We start from the raw sequence: 19692 nt of genomic DNA on the forward strand, positions 1-19692 counted from the left end.
GTGTAGCTGGAATAATTATCATAGAAAGTCCTTGCAGTAGTACAGAAGAATTGGTATACAAACCACAGAGTTGTGATTCCAAAGCCAACTACGTGTAGCAAATGCAAGATCAAGATACTCTAATAGAACAGTCACACTAATAGAGCATTCAGCTATGTTATAACTTACTCCATTATATTACACTGCAAGTTATCTGTAGGAAGTTCAGCTACAAACAGTTAATCTTATAGACAATTCATCTACAAGCAAGTCACCCTGTAGAGACTTCAGCTACAAATATGTCGCTGTAGAGATTCAGAACATTATAAGTCACACTGAAGAGAGTTCAGCTATAAACAAGTCATGCACCCTGTAGAGAGTTCAGCTACAACAAGTCACTCTGTAGAGAATTCAGCTACAAACAAGTCACTGTGTAGAGAGCTCAACTACAAAAAAAGCTACCCAGTAGAGAGTTCATCTAGATCAACTACAAACAAGTTACTTTATACAATTTTCAGCTACAAGTAAGTCACTCTGTAGAGAATTCAGCTACAAATGAGTCACTCTGTAGTACAAACAAGTCACCATGTAGCTGGAGAGTTCAACAACCAATCAAAAAAATTACCCTGTAAAGGGTTTAGCTACACAAACAAGTTATAGCTCTGTAGATAGACCAGCTAGAAACAAGTCATCCAGTAGAGACATCAGCTAGAAACATCACCTTGTAGAGAATTTAGTTGCAAAGAAACCATTCGTGTAGAGAGTTCAGCTATGAACAGATCACCCTGTAGAGTTCAGCTAGTAACGATTTACCCTGTAGAGAGATCAGCTAGAAGGATCATCCTTCAGCTACAAACAAATCACCTTGCAGATAGTTCAGCTACTAACAAGTCACCCTGTAGAGAGATCAGCTAGAAACAAGTCTCCCTGTAAAGAGATCAGATAGAAGAAGTTACCTTGTGGAGAGTTCAGCTACAAACAAACGATCATGTATAGAGCTCAGCTTCAAACAAATTACCCTGTAGAGAGATCAGCTAGAAGAAGTCACCTTGTAGAGAGTTCAACTACAATGAAACCACCATGTAGAGAGTTCAGCTGCAAATAAATCACCTTGTAGAGAGATCAACTAGAAACAAGTCACCCTGTAGAGAGATCAGCTACAAAGAATCCATCCTGTAGAGAGTTCAATTACAAACAGATAACCCTATCTAATCCAAAACAGCCAAGCTGTAAAAAAAGAGTGCGGCCCTGAGAAAGGCTATGGTGAAAAAAAGATGTGAAATCCAAGGTGGCGGCCAAGAAATGGCTGTGATGGTAGGTTAATGGTAAAAATTTTAATAACGACAATTCAGGTGAATTTACAGCTTGGCTGTTTTGGATTAGATTTCACTTCTTTTTGTATTTGTATACCCCAAAGCCGGCCTATGGCTGGCATTAGGGCTTTTTAACCTGTCATTTTTTCTTTACTACAGGAAGAAGGAAAGATGAAGCAGGATGATTTCTTTGTAGCTGACCTCTCTGCAAGGTGATCCTTCTAGCTGATCTCTCTACCGAATGACTTGCTTGTAGCTGAACTCTCTACAGGGTGATTTGTTTGTAGCTGAACTCTCTACAAGGTAACTTCTTCTAGCTGATCTTTCTACAGGGTGATTTGTTTGTAGCTGAATTCTCTACAGGGCAATTTGTTTGCAGCTGAACTCTCTACATGGTAGTTTCTTTGTAGCTGAACTTTCTACAATGTGACTTCTTCTAGCTGAACTCTCTACAGGGTGACTTGTTTCTAGCTGATCTCTCTACAGTGTAACTTGTTTCTAGCTGAACTCTCTACAGGTTGATTTGTTTGTAGCTGAACTCTCTACAATGTACCTTCTTCTAGCTGAACTCTCTACAGGGTGACTTGTTTGTAGTTGAACCCTCTACAGGGTGATTTGTTTGTAGCTGAACTCTCTACAAGGTAACTTCTTCTAGCTGATCTTTCTACAGGGTGATTTGTTTGTCTCTACAGGGCAATTTATTTGTAGCTGAACTCTCTATATGGTAGTTTCTTTGTAGCTGAACTTTCTACAATGTAACTTCTTCTAGCTGAACTCTCTACAGGGTAACTTGTTTCTAGTTGAACTCTCTACAGGGTGATTTGTTTGTAGCTGAACTCTCTACAAGGTAACTTCTTCTAGATGATCTTTCTACAGGGTGATTTGTTTGTAGCTGAATTCTCTACAGGGCAATTTGTTTGCAGCTGAACTCTCTACATGGTAGTTTCTTTGTAGCTGAACTCTCTACAATGTAACTTCTTTTAGCTGAACTCTCTACAGGGTAACTTGTTTCTAGCTGAACTCTCTACAGGGTGATTTGTTTGTAGCTGAACTCTCTACAAGGTAACTTCTTCTAGATGATCTTTCTACAGGGTGATTTGTTTGTAGCTGAATTCTCTACAGGGCAATTTGTTTGCAGCTGAACTCTCTACATGGTAGTTTCTTTGTAGCTGAACTCTCTACAATGTGACTTCTTCTAGCTGAACTCTCTACAGGGTGACTTGTTTGTAGCTGAATCCTCTACAGGGTGATTTGTTTGTAGCTAAACTCTCTACAAGGTAACTTCTTCTAGCTGATCTTTCTACAGGGGGATTTGTTTGTAGCTGAATTCTCTACAGGGCAATTTGTTTGCAGCTGAACTCTCTACATGGTAGTTTCTTTGTAGCTGAACTCTCTACAATGTAACTTCTTCTAGCCGAACTCTCTACAGTGTAACTTGTTTCTAGCTGAACTCTCTACAGGGTGATTTGTTTGTAGCTGAACTCTCTACAATGTAACTTCTTCTAGCTGATCTTTCTACAGGGTGATTTGTTTGTAGCTGAATTCTCTACAGGGCAATTTGTTTGCAGCTGAACTCTCTACATGGTAGTTTCTTTGTAGCTGAACTCTCTACAATGTGACTTCTTCTAGCTGAACTCTCTACAGGGTGACTTGTTTGTAGCTGAATCCTCTACAGGGTGATTTGTTTGTAGCTAAACTCTCTACAAGGTAACTTCTTCTAGCTGATCTTTCTACAGGGGGATTTGTTTGTAGCTGAATTCTCTACAGGGCAATTTGTTTGCAGCTGAACTCTCTACATGGTAGTTTCTTTGTAGCTGAACTCTCTACAATGTGACTTCTTCTAGCTGAACTCTCTACAGGGTGACTTGTTTGTAGCTGAATCCTCTACAGGGTGATTTGTTTGTAGCTAAACTCTCTACAAGGTAACTTCTTCTAGCTGATCTTTCTACAGGGTGATTTGTTTGTAGCTGAATTCTCTACAGGGCAATTTGTTTGCAGCTGAACTCTCTACATGGTAGTTTCTTTGTAGCTGAACTCTCTACAATGTAACTTCTTCTAGCTGAACTCTCTACAGGGTAACTTGTTTCTAGCTGAACTCTCTACGGGTGATTTGTTTGTAGCTGAACTCTCTACAAGGTAATTTCTTCTAGATGATCTTTCTACAGGGTGATTTGTTTGTAGCTGAATTCTCTACAGGGCAATTTGTTTGCAGCTGAACTCTCTACATGGTAGTTTCTTTGTAGCTGAACTTTCTACAATGTGACTTCTTCTAGCTGAACTCTCTACAGGGTGACTTGTTTCTAGCTGATCTCTCTACAGTGTAACTTGTTTCTAGCTGAACTCTCTACAGGTTGATTTGTTTGTAGCTGAACTCTCTACAATGTACCTTCTTCTAGCTGAACTCTCTACAGGGTGACTTGTTTGTAGTTGAACCCTCTACAGGGTGATTTGTTTGTAGCTGAACTCTCTACAAGGTAACTTCTTCTAGCTGATCTTTCTACAGGGTGATTTGTTTGTCTCTACAGGGCAATTTATTTGTAGCTGAACTCTCTATATGGTAGTTTCTTTGTAGCTGAACTTTCTACAATGTAACTTCTTCTAGCTGAACTCTCTACAGGATAACTTGTTTCTAGTTGAACTCTCTACAGGGTGATTTGTTTGTAGCTGAACTCTCTACAAGGTAACTTCTTCTAGATGATCTTTCTACAGGGTGATTTGTTTGTAGCTGAATTCTCTACAGGGCAATTTGTTTGCAGCTGAACTCTCTACATGGTAGTTTCTTTGTAGCTGAACTCTCTACAATGTAACTTCTTTTAGCTGAACTCTCTACAGGGTAACTTGTTTCTAGCTGAACTCTCTACAGGGTGATTTGTTTGTAGCTGAACTCTCTACAAGGTAACTTCTTCTAGATGATCTTTCTACAGGGTGATTTGTTTGTAGCTGAATTCTCTACAGGGCAATTTGTTTGCAGCTGAACTCTCTACATGGTAGTTTCTTTGTAGCTGAACTCTCTACAATGTGACTTCTTCTAGCTGAACTCTCTACAGGGTGACTTGTTTGTAGCTGAATCTTCTACAGGGTGATTTGTTTGTAGCTAAACTCTCTACAAGGTAACTTCTTCTAGCTGATCTTTCTACAGGGGGATTTGTTTGTAGCTGAATTCTCTACAGGGCAATTTGTTTGCAGCTGAACTCTCTACATGGTAGTTTCTTTGTAGCTGAACTCTCTACAATGTAACTTCTTCTAGCCGAACTCTCTACAGTGTAACTTGTTTCTAGCTGAACTCTCTACAGGGTGATTTGTTTGTAGCTGAACTCTCTACAATGTAACTTCTTCTAGCTGATCTTTCTACAGGGTGATTTGTTTGTAGCTGAATTCTCTACAGGGCAATTTGTTTGCAGCTGAACTCTCTACATGGTAGTTTCTTTGTAGCTGAACTCTCTACAATGTGACTTCTTCTAGCTGAACTCTCTACAGGGTGACTTGTTTGTAGCTGAATCCTCTACAGGGTGATTTGTTTGTAGCTAAACTCTCTACAAGGTAACTTCTTCTAGCTGATCTTTCTACAGGGGGATTTGTTTGTAGCTGAATTCTCTACAGGGCAATTTGTTTGCAGCTGAACTCTCTACATGGTAGTTTCTTTGTAGCTGAACTCTCTACAATGTGACTTCTTCTAGCTGAACTCTCTACAGGGTGACTTGTTTGTAGCTGAATCCTCTACAGGGTGATTTGTTTGTAGCTAAACTCTCTACAAGGTAACTTCTTCTAGCTGATCTTTCTACAGGGTGATTTGTTTGTAGCTGAATTCTCTACAGGGCAATTTGTTTGCAGCTGAACTCTCTACATGGTAGTTTCTTTGTAGCTGAACTCTCTACAATGTAACTTCTTCTAGCTGAACTCTCTACAGGGTAACTTGTTTCTAGCTGAACTCTCTACGGGTGATTTGTTTGTAGCTGAACTCTCTACAAGGTAATTTCTTCTAGATGATCTTTCTACAGGGTGATTTGTTTGTAGCTGAATTCTCTACAGGGCAATTTGTTTGCAGCTGAACTCTCTACATGGTAGTTTCTTTGTAGCTGAACTCTCTACAATGTAACTTCTTCTAGCTGAACTCTCTACAGTGTGACTTGTTTGTAGCTGAATTCTCTACAGGGCAATTTGTTTGCAGCTGAACTCTCTACATGGTAGTTTCTTTGTAGCTGAACTCTCTACAATGTAACTTCTTCTAGCCGAACTCTCTACAGTGTAACTTGTTTCTAGCTGAACTCTCTACAGGGTGATTTGTTTGTAGCTGAACTCTCTACAATGTAACTTCTTCTAGCTGAACTCTCTACAGTGTGACTTGTTTGTAGCTGAATCCTCTACAGGGTGATTTGTTTGTAGCTAAACTCTCTACAAGGTAACTTCTTCTAGATGATCTTTCTACAGGGTGATTTGTTTGTAGCTGAATTCTCTACAGGGCAATTTGTTTGCAGCTGAACTCTCTACATGGTAGTTTCTTTGTAGCTGAACTCTCTACAATGTAACTTCTTCTAGCTGAACTCTCTACAGGGTGACTTGTTTCTAGCTGATCTCTCTACAAGGTGACTTGTTTCTAGCTGAACTCTCTACAGGGTGATTTGTTTGTAGCTGAACTCTTTGCATGATTGTTTCTTTGTAACTGAACTCTCTACAATGTGACTTCTTCTAGCTGATCTCTCTACAGGATGACTTGTTTCTAACTGAACTCTCTATAGTGTGATCTGTTCATAGCGGAACTTTCTACTGGGTGATTTGTTTGCAGCTAAACTCTTTGCATGATTGTTTCTTTGTAACTGAACTCTCTACAAGGTAACTTCTTCTAGCTGATCTCTCTACAGGGCAATTTGTTCGTAGTTGAATTCTCTACAGGGTGATTTATTTGAGCTGAACTCTCTACATGATGGCTTCTTTGTAGCTGAACTCTCTATTAGGTACCTTCTTCTAGCTGATCTGACTACAGGGTGACTTGTTTGTAGCTGAATTCCCTACAGAATAGCTTGCAATGTAATATAACTGAGTAAATTATACATGCAGCTGAATGCTTTATTAGGATGACTGTTCTATTAGAGTATCTCGATCTCGCATTTGCTGCATGTAGTTGCCTTTCGAATCATAACTCAGTGATTTGTAATCCGATTCTTCTGTACTACTGCAAGAACTTTCTATGATGAGTATTCCAGCTACATACTGATTTTCAGCTCGTTGCTCTAAGCGGTTTGCCTGGTAGACACGAAAACTAATAGTTTTTTTATTCATAAAAATCGATCGCGTAATTTTGACACAGGTTGGGTTTTGTGTCATATCTCCATGGTCTTTATCCCGATTCCTTTCAAACCACAAAAAGGTACTCCTACGATGGTTGCTCCATCTACATATCAATTTTCAACTGATTCCTCCAAGGGGTTTACCCTGTAGGCGTGACAGACCTTCGACCTTATTTTACGCAAATAATCGGTAATAACTCCGTGAATGTTCATCGGATTCCTACCAAAGGTTGTACGGAGATCCTCCTTAATGAGCCCTTTAGGTGTGCCAGATTTCAGCCCAATCCGAGTACGAATTCGTGTTTTATGGCGAATTTTGCCAAGTGTGCGAAATGAAGATGAAGAAGAAAAAAACGAAGAAATTAAAACAAAATTTTGTTCGCTCGTATCTCGGAAATGGCTGGAGCGATTTTCTTCAAATTTTGTATGTAGACTCCCCTAACTGGGCGGCAATTTCTCTAGCAAATTTGGTTCCAATCGGATAAGGGATCACAGAGCTACATAGGTGTGAAAATTGCGTTTTCTTTCTTCCTGTTAATATACTCACGGTGTGGCGCGCCGGCTTCTTGGGCCGCACGACACACTATCGTGTGTCTTGATAGAGAGTTCAGCTAGAAACAAGTCACCGTGTAGAGAGATTAGCTAGAAACAAGTCATCCAGAGATCAGCTAGAAACAAGTCACCCTGTAGAGAGATCAGCTAGAAACAAGTCATCCTGTAGAGAGATCGGCTACAAAGAAACCACCCTGTAGAGAGTTTAGCTACAAACAAGTTACACTATAGAGAGATCAGTTACACAGTAGCACGAAGAACAGGCACGGTTTCTAATATGGACCACACCACATTACACGTACTGAAAAATAACATTCTACAAGGAAGCTTACCTAGTTAGGTCTTGGTAAAGTCCATCCATAGTTCAATAAACAACGATAACAGCCATAAAACACTCTAAAAACAGATGGTCGCTTAACAGAATTGTCCGTGATATTTTTGGATTTTTCCATTCATCGTGACAAACGTACAGACAACACTAGATCGTACAGGCATCTCCCATAATCGAATTCTTTTAGGTATGCCTACAAAATGAACAGAGTGGTTAACCACATGTTGGCCTGGGTGACTGGTCACGTACTGCAGGCTATCCGCCTGATTATGCTTGGAGGGAGCATTGCAAATCAATGACCGAAAGTGAGATTTGCGATGCTTGAGGTCTTTTCTGCTAGTCGATTTCTAACCATTTTAAGTACCTGCTAGCAGGTCTCTTAGTGGATTTTAAAGACCTCATTATCCTCCAAAGATCAAAGCATATTATGCATACCATTTTCTAAGTGAGGTTTTACTGTACTATCATTATTTTCTGTTGGAATGATAAGATACAGGGAAAGCACTATGCATTGGTTGATTTACCACTTTATGGTGATCAGAGTGAGCCAGATTCTGTCTTTGTAATGCAATTATTTCAGTCTTGAGGTGTGATTGATTAAATAAGCACTTGTGATTTATTTGCCATATATTTCCAACCACCTAGCACTATAACTCGAAGACCGTTCATCATAATATGTGACGTAATTTTAGAAAACCGTCGATATCCGCACAATTGTCAAACTGCATTTGTTTGTTCTTTGTTTTCTACAGGGACAGAGGAATGCACTAGCTAAGTTTCAGCTTCATATGTTAAACAGCATTGGATATACAGCACTAGACAGCTGGACTAGCAAATAAATAAATTGATATGTACAGAAACTATCGAGAAAAGAATCTACAGGCACTTACATGAACCATCATAACTTACTGATACAACAGCGTACGGAATTGTATATTCACTCATTATGTTCGCCATGTATTTGTGCATCCATTAAGGTATAGTTTTTGCCCCAGGCCTGCTTCTGTGTTCGAGACGGAAGCCAAAATCACTGAAAAATGATCGTCGGTAAATTCTTTCATCACAGCAACATGAACAAATGTCTGTAACTTTGAAATCCTTCGATGTATGGTGATGAAACAAAGATTTTTGTACTCCCTATGAACAGGCGAACTTGATGATGTCCAGGATTTATCCATTTGAGGCTTAATTCGCCCACTAGGGAGGCAATAAAAACTTGTGTAATTTTTTTTCTGGAGCTTGCATTTTTTATCCATAGTTTTTAAATGCGTTTTATTACAAAAGTACTATTGTGCGTATTATATCAACAGTTTTCCAAAATTCGGTCACATATACGTAAGACTGAAACCTTGATTGTTTATTCCACTTTTACCACAGATAAAAGAGAAGCAATAAAATGGAATTTGAGGAATGTGTGAAAATGACCGATTTTCACTCAGTCAGTCATATATGGTAGTACTATTTAGTAGGGTTTTAGCATGGCACCAACCTAAATGCTGCTGTAAAAAACCATCAAATCATATGTGACAAAAATCACCTTTACGAAATAGTCTTAGTACTTCTAGCATTAAATCCAACATTAAAAAACAAGAAAATGCTTACAGAAGAGTGCCTGTTGAATTTTTTTAGCAATTGCTTAAAACCCAATTTTAGGTCTGCCTTGCCTGCCTTGTCTACCTTGCCTGCCTGTCTGTCTGTCTGCTTGCCTATCTGTCTGCTTCCATTTACTGTCTATGAACTTACATATGTATAAGGAATTAATGATTGTAGAATGGTGTTCACTTTAGAATGATACAGAAGCACAAAAAACTGTTGGTGAGCAATTACTTGTAAGCACCGAAGAAGTTGGTGTACTGCTGAGCAATATTCTGAGTACTGATACTAATGAGACTGTGATGAAAAGTATTGAGGGAAACAACAACAATGTTGGTTAGTAATGTATTACTACTTCATTATGCATAGTTTGTTGTGTAGTATCGTAGTATGATTGAGATTTACACATCCCTCTCACTAAATTAAACTTTACGTCTAGCTCTATCATGCTATATATTGCCTTTGATTTTTGTGCATTCATAATTGGTGTGGTTTGTTTTTAGTCATTTCAGCACTGGTTCCTGCACATGAATATCTGATGAGTATTGGTGATATAGAATTCGGTCCATCAAACGCATCTAACAGTTCTTTTGCGAAGTTTGGTGACATGTCATTATCATACAAAATACCAAGTGCTGTGATTTTGAAGAGGAATGATGAAGAAGGTATGATCTGCAGAAACAGATAATGTGTGTATTATTGATCTACATAGTAGTAAACTATATAATTATGTGACTGGATTTGTGAAAAGGGGTCTTCCACACACATCCAATTCTATGAACTTGGAATACCAGAACTTAGTTGTCAAGCAAGACACAAACCTGTAATTTTCTCCACCTGTTAACCTATGTTGGTGCTCACGTCTGACCAAATTTAAAGTCAATATTTTTTTACCAATCTCAAGTTATGAATTGTCAAAATTCATAAATTGGATGTGTATGGAAGACCCCTTTTCGCAAATCCAGTTACATATTTCAATCAAATTAGTTGGGTATTCATAATGTGAAAAGACAAACAGTATGATAGTACTGTTTGGTAGGGTTCTGCCAAGATAATGGCACCAACCAAAATGCGAGGTATGTTCTGGTACCAATCCTGGTAGTTTTTGGCAAGTCCAAAATTTGCCAAAATTGGCAACTTTTGGACAGCAGAAGTTGCCAGCACCTGAGAGTTGCCAGTTTTGGCAACCCTCAGGATTAGCCAATTTTGGCCAATCCTTGAAGCTTTCAGCAATGGAAATGTCTGGCGTACAAGTGAAAAGGCTTAAGATTACCAATACTGGCAACATTAAGCCTATCCTAGCAACTTTCAATATTGAAGTTTTCCACTTTTGGTTAGTTTTAGCAATCCTTTTATAGCAGCTCATAAACTTTTTAGTTGTTGGTTTTAATATACCATAATTTCCAAAGTTGGAAGAATATTTTTTTGCTAATTTTGGTTGTGGTAACCAGATGAAGATTTCAAAGCCTACCTTTCTAGTGCAGGTAATATCCGCTTAAACTTGATAGAAGAGTTTCTTTCTGATTTGGCTTTCATGGGATATTCATTCCCACAAGTAAACGTTTTTAAATACATTATATAAGCAGCATCAAACAAACCTTTGGCAATGATGAATTGGCAAAAATACGTAACTTGGCAAAATTGGCAATAATGTGAAGCCAAAATTGGCAATAGTATTATTTGCCAAAAGTGGCTGCAATGCTTATTGCCAATTTTGGCAGTAATATTATTGCCAGAATTGGCAGTAGCATTATTTACAAAAAGTGGCTGCAATGATTTTTGCCGAAAGTGGCTAAAAGTGGGTCTACTGAATGTGTCCAATTATAGCTGTTTTGGCTTTCATGAGATATTCATTCCCACAAGTAAATGCTTTTAAATACATTATATAAGCAGTAATAAACAAACTTAATTTTGTGATTTTTATGTTGCCAAAATTGGCAATAATAACTTTGCAAAGTTGGCAATAACATGTAGCCAAAATTGGCAATAATATTATTTGCCAAAAGTGGCTGGAATGATTTCTGCCAAAATTGGATAAAATTGGGGCTGCTGAAAGTGTCCAATTATGGCTTTTGAGCATACCTGATAATGCTCCTGCTATAAAGCAATATGGAAATATCACATGCCACAAAAATTCCTTTAAGGAAAAGTCTTATATAACGCATATACCATCAAATCCACACTAAAAAACAACACAAACACTGAGAATTGAATATTGAATTTTAAAAAATCATCAAAACCCAATCTCTGGTCAGTGTGCCAGCCCACCCGCCTGCCTGCCTGCCTGGCCTGCACACCTGCCTGCCTGCCTGGCCTGCACACCTGCCTGCCTGCCTGGCCTGCACACCTGCCTGCCTGCCAATGTGCCTTCATGCCCACAGTCACAATGCTAGAGGCCAAGAAAGGCAGCAAACAGCCTCACAGTAAGAAACACACAAGTGGCATATGTCTTTTCTGGTTTCAACAAGTGTCTGTTTTCTGCAGTTTGTCTTGCCTTTTATCTTCAATTGCATAGTTGTCTTTTCTTTATACAAAGAAACCATGCCAAGGTACAATATTAGGTTTTTGTGTTGACACTTTCCTTAGATGAGTATATTAGTGTCATAAAAATATTTGAATTGCTTACTCTGTCGTACAGTACTGTGTAATAGGGGTCATGGAGATTTGAGCTTTTTTTGTCAAAGCATCACCAGCCTCCATATCAGTTTGGTAGTATTGGTTAGGCATGATCTAGCCCATAAACGTCTTCAGAGCCACCCTACAAGCTGCTATAAAATTTTATTTTATTTTCTAGTAACCGATTGCCTAACCAACTATTAAACTAACTGATGCATTCAACTATGCACTAGTATATAAAAATTATTAGACTATGGTACGCATAGTATGCTTTGAAGTTTGGTCATTAATGAGGTATTTAAAATCCAGTGGATACCCGCAGGTAGGTATCTAAACTGGTTAGATACCTGTGACAAATTTTTTGTCACCTACGTCACATGAATAGCTGGATTCCAGTCACAACAACCAGCAGAAATCATCACTAGAGTGTGAAGAAAAATCGCTGGATAATAGAGATGATTGTATTCATCTAGGAAGCCTACCAGTGAGTTGTTCTAACACTAATTCGATCAGGAAGCAGCCATTATTGGCAGTGACCAGAGCCGTACGAGCCATACTGAGTCTAAATTGGTTATCGCCCAAATCCATGGTATCTTCACTATTTTAGAGACCTTAATCACCTTGGGCTTCACCCTCAGTGATTATTGTGCCATTCCTCAGGTTTCTAAAAAAATAACAAAGATATCTCGATTTGTGCAATAACCTACACTTAATTTATGAAGTAGGGATCCAAGCAATAAAAAGTAGGGAAACAAGAGATGAATGGTGGTAGCTATTACAGCATATATAGCTCAGTAAGAAAATTCCTACATTGGCATTTTATATAATTTGTAGGAATTTTCCCACTGAGCTATATATAACATGCCAATGCATGGATTTTCCCACCAAGCTAAGCTGTAATAGCTACCATCATTCATCTCGTTTCCCTACCTTTTATTGCTTGGATTCCTACTTCATAAATTAACAATTTTTAATATACTAGTCCACAGTTGAAGGCATCAGTTAGTTTGATAGTTGGTTAGGCAGTCAGTTACTAGAAAATTCAGTAAAATAAAATTCTATAGCAGCTTGTAGGGTTGCTCTGAAGACATTGAATAAAATGATGGTAGCTATTTCATCATAGCTCAGTGGAAAAATCCCTACATTGGCATGTTATATAGCTCAGTGGGAAAATCCCTCCTTTGGAATGTTATATAACATACCAATGTAGAGATTTTCAGACCAAGTCAATATAGGGAATTCCCACCAAATTATGCTGTAATAACTACCATCATAATAACATGTCAATGTAGGAATTTTCCCATGCTGTAATAGCCACCATTATTCATCTCTACTTTTTATCACTTGGATCCCTTAAACTAATTTTTAATATACTAGTTTGTTTGGTTTTTTTGATATAGTACATGGTTACACATGTGTGACTGTTCTATTAGGGTGACTGCTGTATTAGAGTATCTTGAGTCAGTCTTTCACCTATCAGGGTGTGTGTCACTATTTCATATTTTCACTGTGCTAGCATTATGAATACAGCTAGACTAATAATAACTCATTATGATCAAGTAAATAGATTGTTAATAGGTGTGATCTTGGTCCTTGATTATTTTTAATAAACCAATATCGTGTTAATAGGTGTGATTTTGAATCTATCATGAAGTTACGGATATCTAGGATATCTACGGAGCATAAGTACTTAAATAGTTTGCAGTGTCTAAATGTGCTGATCATGGAAAGTGTTGATAGGGAAAATTAATGCCTCAATATGGTTTCACTGCATGAAAAAGAATAAAGACCATCCTGATTGAAGATAAAACGAAAGACAAGGGACAAAGGGCACACACTTGTTAGAACCACAAAAGGTACGTGACACTGGTGAGTTTGTTAGTATGGTGAAAATGGAGGCCATGTGCTACTTCATTTGGCCTGCAGCCTTGCAACTGTGATCTGGCTGGCAGACAAAAATTTTAGTTTTGGTGATTTTACAAAAAAATTCTATATCCGGCCACCTGTAAGTGTTTTAATTAATGTTGTATTTAATGTTAGATGGACTATATTGTTCTGTAAAGGTGATTCTTGTTACGTAAGATGTCTCTAGGATATTTTTTAAAGGCAGCGCGTGTCACTTTTGAGGGATCTCTACTTAAACAGTACAACCGTACTGTTTAATAAGGGTTTATATATATACTGTCTTCACTCCAAGACTTGCCTTCTTGCCAACCATAGTACAATGCATGCATCATAGACTTACCTTAGTAGTCCTCATTTGTGTCCTATTTCTTCCTCAACTATTACATAGGCCTCAATCAGTATAACAAACCACTTTGAATAGCAAATTACACACAGTAGAATTTTCTCAACTGTCTTATAGTGTGTCTATCATGTTTTCTCACACAAATTGTTCTTAGACAAAGCCTCAAGGCTGCCCTTCATTTTTGTTCATGTAAGTATGGATAACACCGCCATGTCAACTCGAAGGATATGCTACGTATCTCTGGTAGCCTAAGAGGCCTTCAACGTTGCTTTAAAGGTGTTAAATGTCTATAAAACGGAAAGGGAAAACCATTTACGAAGTATACGAAGACTTGCCATACCCGTTTTTCAAACCACCAAGAAGAAATCACCTCAGAGCAAAGTTTACCTGTGTGGAAGTTAAATACAGACTTCATTTTGCTTTTACTTCTTACGTGCAAGCTGCTTTATCATTTAATAATTTTTGCTCACGAGGGTACATACGGACAAAAATAGATAGGTAGGTACACACACACACACACACACACACACACACACACACACACACACACACACACACACACACACACACACACACACACACACACACACACACACACACACACACACACACACACACACACACACACACACACACACACACACACACACACACACACACACACACACACACACACACACACACACACACACACAGTAAGCCAGGTATGCACCCACAGCCGGTCTTTGGCTGGTTGTGGATGTGCACCTGGTTTAAAAATTTAACAAACCAGTGCAAATTATTCATGAAAATAGGGTTCCAAAAATAAAAACAAGTAGTGAAACTAGGGATTTTTCCACATAGCTATCATTTATCATGATATCTCTTGTTTCATAACTCTTTATCACTAGATCTCTACTCCCTTTTTAATTAGCAAGTTTTAATTGTACTAGTATAATGTTCTTGTAACTTTCCACTCTCTAATTCTGCAACAACTACTTCCACCAACTCCACACTTTATTATGTATGGATAATTACTTAGTCATTTCAAATTGTAAAGATATAATGGACAACCTTAATCTACTGCAACAATACATTAATGTTTATTATGTATTTTTTCAATTTTGTGTAGGAAGAAGAATTCCTATAATTACTGGCATTGCTAGAAATCCCCACCTACCTACTAATGAAAGGTATGTTTTATTATAATAACCTGTGAATAAACACAACGTATGTGTTTTTTTTACATAGTGTAAGGTTGAAAGGTTTGATTTTATCCCTTCAAATATCAACAAATCTACTGAGTAGAGTAGATCTTGGAAATGAGACTGTGTCATTATCATTTAACATCGGAATGGTATGTATGTACTGTAATTGACTGTATAGCGTAAGTGACCTAGTATCAACCAGTTTATTCCTCCCAGTGAAGGGAGATCCTACAAACTCCCAGTTCTCACCATCTATTTTTGCTGTCAGCTATAAATTAATTGTGGTCACAGTTTCATAGACTCATTCATTTTAACATTTGCATGCTACTGTAGTTTAAATCCATGCAAATTGGGAATTAATGTCCACTGGTACTTGTTATCAACTACACATACATTTTCCATAATAAATTCGCACAAAAACAATCAAACTGTGAAAAAATGGTGTGGCCTTAAAAAGCCTGAGTGAAAATTGTAAAGGTGGTGGCTAAGAAATGGCTACAATGTTAATGCTAATAAATTTAAAAAATGCACACAGTTGTTATTAAAATTTGTTAGCATTGCAGCCATTTCTTGGCCACCACCTTTGATTGTTGTTTTCACTCAGGATTTTTAAGGCCACACCATTTTTCACAGCTTGGATGTTTTTCTGTAGATTTCACTTCTTTTTGTACTTATAAGGATTCTCTGTACTCACTTCTTTTTACTCATACTTCTTCTTTTCTATATATACAAACACTATGATAATTGAAAACAGACTTATAAATGTATTGTATTGCATGATTTACTTCAAAACATTTGGTATTATTATTATAATACACCCTGTACTCTAATAGAGTGCACATTTTTGAGGACTTTTAACAAAACATATCATAAAATGTTCTAGAACAATGCAGTACTTGTATTGGTAGATCTATGAAATTACAAACAATTATTTATAAGCAAGAATTTTCATAAATTAAATGATTTGATCAGCCAAGGTATTAGTTACAATGGTTAAGGATGCCGTTGTAAGATATGGAGTCTCCTGGTTCGAATTCTAGTAAGTTTTTAGTGACATTTTGTCCATCCTTTTTAACAATGCAATGACTGCTTTATTAGAGTATCTCGATAATACAATTTTACACTTGTTTGGTTTTTGTTTTATAACATTTTAGCTGTAACTCTGTTGCTATTCAAACTATCAAAAGGCACTGCACCGATGGTCAGCCTATGTACACACCAATTTTTAAGTTATTCCCATACTCAATTTACCCTGAAGGCGTGACAGAAGTTTGATCCTTTTTACATACATAAATGCTCATAATTCCTTGGATATTCATCAGATTCACAGCCTCAGTACATGAATTCACATTTATATACTCTTCATTTGTACCATAGATCGAGGCAGTCAAATTACACCCTTAAATTTTATAGCAATTTTTGCAAAGTGTGTACAAATAAATCAAAGCCTCTGTAGCCCCTGTATCACATAAGAAAAAACGAAGAAAGTAAATTGAAACTGTGAATTACCATATCTCGCAAATGGCTGTAGCAAATTTAATCAAATGTGCTGTGTGGCCTACCCTATCTGGCAAACAGCTATAATGCAAAAATGGCATGTTTTGGAGAAGGGACCATGCAGCTATGCACACATGAAAAACTGTTTTCTTTCTTCCTGTCAATATACTCACAGTCTGGCATGCCAGCTTTCTTGGCCAGCACGACACACTGCCATGTGCCTTGATTATGACCAACTGCTAATATGCACTGCATCTGAAAACCTGCCATAGATGATACAATACAATTCATTGTATAACAATGTGCACGCCTACAATGTTTCAGATTAATCTGATGATTGAAACACGAGACATAGCTGCATTAATAATACATGAAATATATACTATCAATACAATAATAATGGAAGCTGCAATAATTCTTTAGACTGGTCATTGTTTTTAACCTTCTTGAAGACTAAACACTGAACAAGCTGGATACTCTCACCAATTTATTACATTAGTGATGGTTAAAAACCTATAAAAAGTGGACAGAAATTATTAGAATAGTTAAAAAGCAAACACGGATTTACGGAGGAATTCATTATTTTTACAGAAAATGTTTTAAGTCAACAATACATACTGATGAATATTTGGTCGCATGTACAGACTGTATACTGTAATCAGTCACATTGATGAGTAGAGGTTTATCAACACACAGGCATGCAGATTACATTAATGCATAACCCTTCAAATAAATAAATCATTATCTAGGTAGAGGGGGAATTATACTTAGATTTTGCAGCCACGAATTTTGTAGAAGAATCATGTGGACACAGTAGATTAAAAATAGGCTAAATAAATTTGTAGCTATACAAATGCTCCACAACTTGTATTGATCACTGTAGATGCATATATGTCTACCTATGATGTAGGTAAATCATGTTGTCATTTTTTTCTCAATTTTAGCCAGGAAATACTTCAAGGTTTAATCCTCGCTGTGCATTTTTCAAAATATCAAAGTAAGCTAATTGCATAATGTGTATTTTCTAATTCATTGTTTGCATGTTGTGTTTAGCAATGTTAATGAAAGTGGTACATTCTCAACTGATGGTATTATACAGAGTGACACAACTAATAACACATTTGTTCAGTGTTCTACTACCCACTTGACCAGTTTTGCTGTTCTGGTAGATGCAATGGGACAACCACAAGTGAATGTAAGTGTATGATCCTTTTGTTGCATATGCATTTATAATGTGAAGTTTAATTCCTTCATAATCTGTAGATATTATTATTGATAAAGTACAACTGTATACAGTACTATATAATTATTAGGGATCATGAAGGTTTGGATTTTTCTAACCAAAAATATCATGCAAAAAAAGACGGCTTCACAATATCTTCCTGGCACTTTAGCAGTATTGGTTAGGTATGACTAGTACCAAAAGTGCTTTCAAAATGCTTCCAATAAATTGCTACAGATTTTTTTTTAATATTCAATGTAATTTTCTACTGACTAACTTCCTGCCTGTCTGTCTGCCCGTCTGCCTGTCTGTCTGGCTGCCTACCTGCCTGCCTGCCTGCCTGCCTGCCTGCCTGCCTGCCTGCCTGCCTGCCTGCCTGCCTGCCTGCCTGCCTGCCTGCCTGCCTGCCTGCCTGCCTGCCTGCCTGCCTGCCTGCCTGCCTGCCTGCCTGCCTGCCTGCCTGCCTGCCTGCCTGCCTGCCTGCCTGCCTGCCTGCCTGCCTGCCTGCCTGCCTGCCTGCCTGCCTGCCTGCCTGCCTGCCTGCCTGCCTGCCTGCCTGCCTGCCTGCCTGCCTGCCTGCCTGCCTGCCTACCTAAAGCATAACTCAATAACGACTAAGGCTACAGGCTTGATTTTTTTCACTGTTTGATGGTGCTTCAGCCTGACAGGTGCCTTTTGGTATACCACAGTATGTACAATACACACATCATATACTTAACTTTGTCCTCCTTTGTGCCCAATTTCTTTTTGCTGATAGTTAACGGTGTCAATTCATGGTAACACATGGTGACTTTCCAACATTTTTAAACGAAAAATCACTCATATTTTCTGTGGTAATTGCAGAGGTGCTTCTTCTACTGTTCTTCATTTGTAAAGTTGTGTAACAGCTTAACATAGCTGAAATCAAAGCGTACTAGCCACTCAACTTTTGAGTCAATAATATTGATTCATTCAGATGAAAACATTAACTCTGGCACAAGCCTTGGTAGGAGCATGCATTAAAATATTTGTGGGTGCTGTCACTGCTGATTGTCTGGGTGGTGTAATCGAGACCACACCACCATTGCTATGGACAATTGGAAACGGTGGAAATAGAAACCAAAAACGGAAAGTGAAAATGGAAATAGTATCCTAGAGTAAAACCCTTATTTAGTGGCCACCTCTTAAAGACCACCTTATAACGACCACTTCTGTACAAAGACCACATTATAATTAGATCTCAAAGATGGCTAAGGCACCTTTTATAAAGACCTCTTCACATTGCAATAACAACTACATAGGTTCTAAACATCTTATGTCAGACCACTTTATCAAAACAGCTAGAAGGGCTAGGCTCTTCGTTGATACAGTATACTAGCTATATTTTTACTTAGATGGAATATTTTTGCATAACACATTCTGATACCATAGTATTATCTATGCTGGTACCAACTAAGCACTGATGGCATATGAATTGAGTGAAATGTGGACCTCGTTGTATGTTGATACAATAGGTTGTAGTGTACTAGCCACATTTCACTTGCATGGACTAAGGACTTAGCATATTCTGGTACAAACTAAGCAATAATGGTAGATGACTGAGTGAAGTGTGGACCACAATGAGATTGACCTCTTTCTATGAGTCATGAAATACATGTTTGAAGCTTATCAATTATTACCATGTAAAGTGGTGGTCTTTATAAAAGGTGACCACAAAGTAGCCTTACCTATCTTTAGAAGCTAATTATAATGTAGTCTTTGTATAGAAGTGATCTTTGTACAAAGATGATCTTAAAAGTGACACTAAGCGAGGTTTGTACCCTAAGATCGTAAGAGCCTAGCTGCTGTGATAAAGTCATGGAATACATGCTTGGAATCTTAGCTATTATT

At 37.8% G+C, this 19692-nt stretch overlaps 1 protein-coding gene across 1 annotated transcript in view; it reads left to right on the forward strand.

The window, feature by feature from the left end:
- Positions 1-19692, forward strand: part of LOC136254626 (adhesion G protein-coupled receptor L4-like) — a 111363-nt gene that overhangs the window by 74898 nt on the left and 16773 nt on the right. Inside the window, exons 11-16 of the mRNA XM_066047370.1 lie at positions 9248-9389; positions 9557-9718; positions 15029-15089; positions 15148-15253; positions 17546-17598; positions 17655-17796. Of these exons, the coding sequence (XP_065903442.1) occupies positions 9248-9389; positions 9557-9718; positions 15029-15089; positions 15148-15253; positions 17546-17598; positions 17655-17796 (666 nt within the window). The remainder of the gene's footprint in view (positions 1-9247; positions 9390-9556; positions 9719-15028; positions 15090-15147; positions 15254-17545; positions 17599-17654; positions 17797-19692) is intronic.

The sequence above is a fragment of the Dysidea avara genome, chromosome 4, assembly GCF_963678975.1.
Source record: "Dysidea avara chromosome 4, odDysAvar1.4, whole genome shotgun sequence".
Classification (NCBI taxonomy): Eukaryota; Metazoa; Porifera; class Demospongiae; order Dictyoceratida; family Dysideidae; genus Dysidea; species Dysidea avara.